This window comes from Lactuca serriola, chromosome 6, assembly GCF_051521515.1.
Source record: "Lactuca serriola cultivar US96UC23 chromosome 6, Lser_US96UC23_V15, whole genome shotgun sequence".
Classification (NCBI taxonomy): Eukaryota; Viridiplantae; Streptophyta; class Magnoliopsida; order Asterales; family Asteraceae; genus Lactuca; species Lactuca serriola.
The window spans coordinates 188,052,193-188,060,270 of NC_136413.1; the positions used below are offsets into that span (position 1 = coordinate 188,052,193).

General features: G+C 32.6%; 1 protein-coding gene across 1 annotated transcript; it reads right to left on the reverse strand.

Annotated features, from left to right (window-relative positions):
* Positions 1-6,983: 6,983 nt before the first annotated feature.
* LOC145060496 (uncharacterized) lies at positions 6,984-7,460 on the reverse strand. Its single transcript, XM_079008149.1, has one exon. It carries the CDS (start codon positions 7,458-7,460, stop codon positions 6,984-6,986), a length of 477 nt encoding a protein of 158 aa, XP_078864275.1.
* Positions 7,461-8,078: the final 618 nt, after the last annotated feature.

Below are 8,078 nucleotides of genomic sequence, written 5' to 3' on the forward strand. Positions count from 1 at the left end.
GTTGGCTTGGTTGTCTGTCAGGGGTCAGTTTGACTCAGTGTTGTATTGTTATTGGTAGCTCGGGGAGCAAGTGGAGCAGCAGTTCGGAGTCAGTGGTCAGGTAGCGGTCAAAGGGATTAGCAGCAGCAGTTCAGCAGTATCAGGTGAGTTTCCCTGTGTATGAATGGGTCTACGGCCACAATGCCGGCCCATGTAGTTATGAGTAAAAGACCCAGGGGTTAGCCCTAGGCCCAGTATGCTAGTATGATATTCGGGACGAAGTCCAATGATAAAGGGCGGGTGCCCAAGGAATGGTTTATGTGGTAGTTTATACTTGTTGTCTGTGTGATACTTGTATGTGCCTGGTAGGGAGGTGAGTGTGGACGAGGTCCCGTATCTCACCAATAGCAGAGTGTGGATGGTGTTCCACATCTCAGTAGCAGCAGAGCAGGGGCGAGGCCCAAGTTAGGGAAGGAGTGAGGGTGGGCTGGGCCCGTACCTCATTATCATCAGGAGTATGGACGGGGTTCCATGACTCATCAGTAGCAAGACAAGGGCGGGGCCCAAAGATAGGCGAGGTCTTCGAACAAGAGTTGTTAGTATATGTTTAGCTGACGTGATGTTATGTGATATGTGTATGTGCTATTATATGTTAGTGGGCGGGGCCCTGTGACAGGCGAGGCCTAAGTAAAACAGATCTGTATCCGAGCGGGGCTTGAAGCCAGGCGGGGCCTGGGGCGGCGGGGCCGTCGTAGGGGCGAGGCCCGGGATAGCGGGCGTGGACTGGTATGTGCAGTATGTGGTTATGCATGGTATGTGGTAGGGTGGGGAACTCACTAAGCTTCGTGCTTACGGTTTTCAGTTTTGTTTTCAGGTACTTCCGGTAGCGGAGGGAAGAGCTCGGGGTGATCGCATGACACACGCCATAGTTTAGACAATCTGGGAATGTTTACTCTGATAACGAATATGTATTTTGGAAACTAATACTTTGTTTATGTTTTGAAATGATGAATTTGCTTAACGTAATGTTTTAATTAAAAGAAATTTTTAGTCTTGAATTTTGGGACGTTACATCTTTCTTGCTGTTCCAGTGAGTCCGCTATAGACTTTTGATTTATTTTTCTTGAAAATAGGATTTTTATACAGGTTGAGATGCTGATGTTGATTTGCAGACATATCTAGATTCTGGTGAAGGCTATAAATCGCATAAGATTGCTGCCTATTATGGTTCTTACTGTGGTTGAACAAAGTTCGTTGCTGTTTCGGGATATCCACCTTGCTACTGATAAATCATCTTGGTTGGAGTTGCATATCGCATCTTCTGATCAATTTTGAGGTGTGATTCCTAAAATGTTTTTGGGTTTTGTTTCTTATTCTAGCAAAGTTAGTTGTAATTTATGTTACTTATAAATTACTACTGAGAAATCATCTAGAATGAAGTTTGTTTGCTGCTTCTTTGGCAGCTAAATATTATTTGTTATTTGTTGTATCTATGTCTAAAGTTGGAAATTATCTTTATTTTTTGGTTAGTTTGTCAGATATATAAAAATATGGAGTCAGAATTGTGGTCGTTTGCTTTTTTATTTGAAAATGTTAATTATATATGTAATCGGTTACTCATATTTTTCTTAGTGATTCTCCCTCATTTCAACAATTACATATTGGTATTGCCATGTTAGGTATATATTGTAATATAGTATATAACATGCCGGGTAACAATATAATAAACATCTCCAAAATATTATGTTGAATAACAATATAATAACTTTCTATTTTAAACCAATCTTGCATTTGATTATACAGTTACCAAATTTAATTAATTTTTGAATAAATATGATAAAAGTTGTACAATACAATTGGTTTTTTTAATATTTTGATAATTAACAACAAAATGAAAATAAATTTTCAGACATGTGTTCGGTTCTGAAACCGTCATGGGACAGAAATAATCGATAACTAAAAGTGATGGATTTGGAGAATCAAGATTCCCCTACCCGGTTCTAATTACTAACTGAAAATAAAAAATAATGGAGTAGGGAGAACCGAGAACCACATCGAATAAAAGGTTCCGGTTCCGGTTCAGTTTCGATTCATATTAGATTTTTTTGGTCGAAAAACTCATTCGTAGACATCTATATTAAGGAATTTTAAACTAATGAAACACTTTCCCTACAACTACTAACGTCAAAGTTGGATTCTATTATCTTCGACATGTACTTTCTTTTAGGGCATAATATTTTTATAAACGAAACATATCGCCGAAAGAAATTATACACCCCCGCCGCTTTGCGTGGGTCCACCACTAGTATATATATATATATATATATATATATATATATATATATATATATATATATATATATATATATATATATACTAGATGTGAAACCCGTTTATTACACGAGTTGATTAAAAAAAATATATCAAAGTTTAAATATTAAGAATTTTTTATAATAAAATTTCAAAATAAATAGACATATTCAACTAATGAATAAATAGAATCACTATTAAGAAGATCATCCATAATATTAAAGATTGTTTTGTCATATTCATTAAATTTATTATCATATTCAATGTATTTTAATATATCATATATATTTTTTAAGATTCTTTGCATTTATTATTACATTAAATATATTTAATACTTTACATATATAAATTTATTATTATGTGTCATATTAATTGATTTAATTCAAAAAAACCACAAAATGACATGCAGATTTAAATTGAATCAAAAAATTTACAAAATTACATGTGACAAATTTAATGAGAAGATGACATTTGACAAAATGATCTTCATTTATTAGGATATATATATATATATATATATATATATATATATATATATATATATATATATATATATATATATATATATATATATATATATGGGACGGTTCACTTGAGATTAAAAAAAAATAGAGATCTTGAGATTAAACCCCAGCCACATATTTCGCATTTGCCGCTCTAATGCTCCAGCGTACCAGCAACAACGAAGTATGCCTAATCATAAATGATTATATGGCAGAGAGGTATAATCATACAAGATTATACATGTTTATACGTATATGCATAATCATAAATGATTATACATATATGTCTGTTCATAGATTGAGTAATCATAAATGATTATTACAGTTAGTCGCAGAAGAGGTGATGGTGACAGAGGTGGCAGTGATATAAGTAATGGAGGTGACAATGGTGGGGTCGAGTGGTATCAGAGGTGGTGGTAGTGGTGGTGGCGGTTACGGTGGTGGGGATGGTGGCGGAGGAGGAAAGAACGAGTGGCAGTGTGTAATCATTTATGATTACACCAAACCTGTCGCGTCGGTACGCCGAAGGGTTAGAGCGGCAGATGTGAAATACGTGACTGAGGTTGAATCTCGAGATCTCTATTTTATTTTTAATCTCAACGGAACCTACCTCTCTTTCTTTCTCTCTCTCTCTCTCTCTCTCTCTCTCTCTATATATATATATATATATATATATATATATATATATATATATATATATATATATATATATATATATATATATATATATATATATATATAAAAGAAAAAGTATCAAATGTGTAAATGAAGCATAATTGCTTACCCTATAAAGTTATCAACACTATAAAAATGTATGCCATCACGATCTATTTTTCTTTATTTGCTTGTGTATGAGAGTAAAGATAATTCCAGATGCCGAAAAAACACATACCACTTATTTGGAGATTACTAATCGATATGAATAACAACACCCTCACAAAATAAGTCTATCATAACTATTATTTCAACGTATCGTTAAATGTTAAATGTCTAAGTGTTTTTAAATAATTAAAACAGTTGTTTAAAAAATTTTCTACATTTTTCAGAAACACATAAGTGTGGTTAAACTTATACATCCATCTACTATTCGTTTTCCTATATATGTAGTACAACCAAACAACATTTGCTTATTAAAATGTAAAATCATGATGATGGTGGTGGTGGTGGCTACAATACAAGTACCAAACTCTACTCCAACTCCCACCCTCCAAAATAGTTGACGTGATGGGTATTGAAACTCTGTTGACCATAGACTTAAAAAATTCTATTTTCTTTGGATTTTAAAAAAGGATATATTATAGGATGATTTATATAAACTTCCAATGTAGTTGTTAAGTCTAACAAAATAAACAAACTAGTGGCCGGCGGGCAGCAGCCTAAAAATGAACGGCTTGAATAACATAATCAAAATAGATTCTTTTAATAGAGTTCAAAACAGACAAAGTTAATTTTGACAAAATTATCGTATAACTGGTAACCGAAAGTTATAGTTTTTATTTGTTTAGAACTGTCTGTCAAAATTCGATGTGTGTTTTTGAAAAATATAAAATAACATAACCATAAACGTAAAAACCAAAAACTACTAAAAATTAAATATGGTCAAAAACTAGCTAGGAACGAACGGTATGCTCGTCACGAGAGCTATTTGTGGCCAGGTAATATGTGTGCCACAGCCGTGCACACCATCCCCATCAACACAGTCATTGTTCTTGTGGTGTTTACCACGGAATGCAAAGGGCGAATGACATTGAAGAGGGTAGATTTTCAAGGCTAGAACATTGAACATTTTTCCTATAAATAACCCCAATTTACTAATTTTCACATCATTTTTTTTCTTTCTCTACTACACAAACCACAATATATTCATCCAAATAGATGTAATGAATCTGATGTCATTGATGCGACGCTAGAGCAATACCAAAAATCTAACGTAACCATAAACATTTTTCGTATATCACTGTTTGGTATGAGGTGCGTAATTGTCTGAAATTATTTCCGTGGTGACATGTATATGTTGAAGATGAAAAATAAATTTCGTAGTAATTTTCATTTTATTTAAATTAATGTAACATTTTTTCCTAATAGTATTTATTCTTTAAATTATTAGTTTTTTAGTGAAAATTATGATGTAGTGTGATGTTATACAAAGTAAATGTAGCTTGGATCGGTTATGATCTAATAGTTAGAAACTGTAACTTTTATCTAACAAATGGTCTTCAAAAATAACTTTTCATGTAAGCTTTATCTAACTAGAAATATTCCTCAAAATTAGCTTATAGCTTTTGAAATGATTTATTGTTTGGTTAGTATAAATACCTCACCCACATGGCCACATTCACATGAAAAGGTCTTATCTGACAGACTATTTGATAGTTAGAACTTTTATTTTTAATGGCATTGCATAGAACTAATCTATAAAAATAGATATAAGATTTTACAATATACTATAAAATAACATAAAACCTCTAATCTATAAAAATAGATATATGCTTTTATAATATATATAAAATTACATAAAACCTAAAAATTAAAAAACGAAAAACACTAAAAAATTAAACATCGTTTCATGTTAAAATCATCTGTACTTATTTGCTTTATAAACATTATGATTTATTGATGTTCTGTCGATCCTAAAAGCAATCGAGAGGACATGCACAAATAACAAATAGCATTTAACAAAATTAATCATATTGTTTAAACATTGTGAGGTGTCCTTGTGTTGTGGTAGGAGTGGCAACTCGCAAGTTGGCAGCCCTGTCCCACATGGCTTATCGTCAAATTGCTACCCTTTTTGTGACCCAATAATACAAAATATCACATGCATTTTACAACATCACATGCCATTTAAATATTCCTCTTAAATATTGATTTAAACGTATCATGTAAAAAGATCCTGTTCTTGTTTATTAAACACCTAGCTAATAAATTTATTTATTAACGATCACTATAATATAATTTAAGATTCAAAGCTTCACCAAATCATTCGTACTTAAACACAATGCAGAGAAGACGACTCACAACTATACGGATTTTTGTAACTTTTGAAACGTTTGAACTTTTGGAACGGATAAACCAAATAAAACCATTTTACTTGATAAGATTGTTTCGCAGTCTAATAAAAAACACTAAACTTAAAAGTATGGGTTAATTATATAGTCCCATCATTGCTATTTCCGCTTAGTATTGTGTTTCTTATCTATCACTTGATTTTTTGGGCCTTTTATAAAATTTCTGATGTTTCAAAAAGAATGTATAATATAAGATATGGACACCTTCGTACATCAACCCTTAAACCTGAAAGCATTATTGCAAAGAACCTCTGGAATCTTGCATTCGATTAAGGTATATATGTCATGGTGTTTCTGTAAAACTCTTCACTTTTAGTTACTATTTTTCACATTACTTACCTTGTTCGTGTATAATAAGGATAGATGGGTTGGTCAGTGTTTGATGTTTAGTTCCCTTGAAGTATGACGACCCCGTAGAAATAACGTAGAATATCGAAAATGATATATTGCTTTTTATTCCGAAAAACAATGTTAACCTTTTAAAATATATATCTTTTATTTTTAAAGATATATGTATATATATGATTTTACCTTTGGAGAAAAAAGAAGAAGAAGTTAAATCCACAAGATGAACACGTGAACCCCTGTTACTCCACATGCAACACTTAACTCCATTGATTATTGGCCTTTAGAAGAAGAAAAAAAAAGTGCTCTCTCTCTCAACACCCCCCCCCCCCCCCCCCCCCCTCGGAGATATGTAGGTGGAAAATAAAGTCATACGATTTTAAGTGGACATACACAATTTGAATCAAATTTTCAAATTTTGAATACGAAAATATATTGATTAGTATTAGGAATAAAATTATTACGAAACAATCTCGTTTAGACATGGTGGTTATTTTACAAATTCATTAAAAAGTTGTTAAATGAAAATAATATGCCATTTTGATGGTCATTTATGTGATTATTCTTTTAATTTAATCCTTATGTTTACTTAAAACAAACAAATATCGTAAAATTCGTATGATTGCTAAAACATATCAATTGGATGAAAACAAATTTTATTCAAATATATACATGGCAAACGATAAAAATACAAGAACATTTTTTTATTAAACTTAAAAACATAAACCTTAATCAAATCGTCGGCTTATTTTACCGACGGTTTGGTCTGTATCAGTCGTTACAAATAACATGTAGACGATCGCCGCCGGAAAACAATAGATTCAGAAACAGCACACGTTCTTTTACATGAAGAATACATACTCACCACAAATCCAGATCGGTCAACGGATGGAAGCTTTGAGCTCTTTCTTAAACCATTGACCTCGAATTCTTTATCTTTGGAACACTCGATGAAGGCTGCAAAAAACGGGTCTTTTCTGAAATTCTGACTGCTGCTACTCTTCTTCATCGTCGGCGACTGATGGGGGGCGTGACTGGATGGCGGCAGGGGGAGGAGATGCTGAGTTAAATTGCTTTTCTTGTATGTGTTCTTTTTCGGGATTCCGGGGAATTGCTCCCAAGAAAAGGGGATACCGAGATATCGAATTGGAGTGGATGGGATAGGAGTTGTGACAGAAGAATCATCGGATATCGAGTCTGAGAACGTGAAAGATTTGCTCCGGCGAGAGTGTCGCTGGACATCGGTTGAAGCCATTAATTTTTCTTTGGATGAACTAGAGACAAAAGCTCCCAACTTTTGTGTTTCTTCTCGTGCGTTTATATATATATATATATATATATATATATATATATATATATATATATATATATATATATATATATATATATATATATATATATATATATATATATATATATATATATATATACTAGCCGTCTACCCGCGCAAAGCGGCGGACGGCGAATAATTTGATCTCTTTAGAGTTAAAACCATTTTGCGTTCACTTTGAGAAATGAATATTAAATGACACCTATTTTTCAAGAGCATTACCATACCATATTAAGGGGGTGTTTGACTAAGCTTTTTTAAAACAACTTATTAGGTTCCACATCATTATAAGTTAAAAAAGTGTTTGGATTAAAATAACTTATTCCGGTGGGGAACCTCTAATACGTCATTTTTTCATAAGTTACCCTACACTTACTTATTAACTTATAAGCTAATAAACTAATAAGCAATAAACTTTTTTGCCAAACACCCCTTAAATGGTTATTACTTCCATTTATACATACCCTAACCACTTGTACTATTTATCGTCCTCTTTTTTATTCGTTTTCCTTAATTCCTTTATTAATTTAATGCCCTACTAAG

Bases quoted from the DNA above. Each gene is read 5' to 3' on its own strand.
- LOC145060496 (XM_079008149.1), bottom strand. From the start codon at position 7,460: ATGGCTTCAACCGATGTCCAGCGACACTCTCGCCGGAGCAAATCTTTC.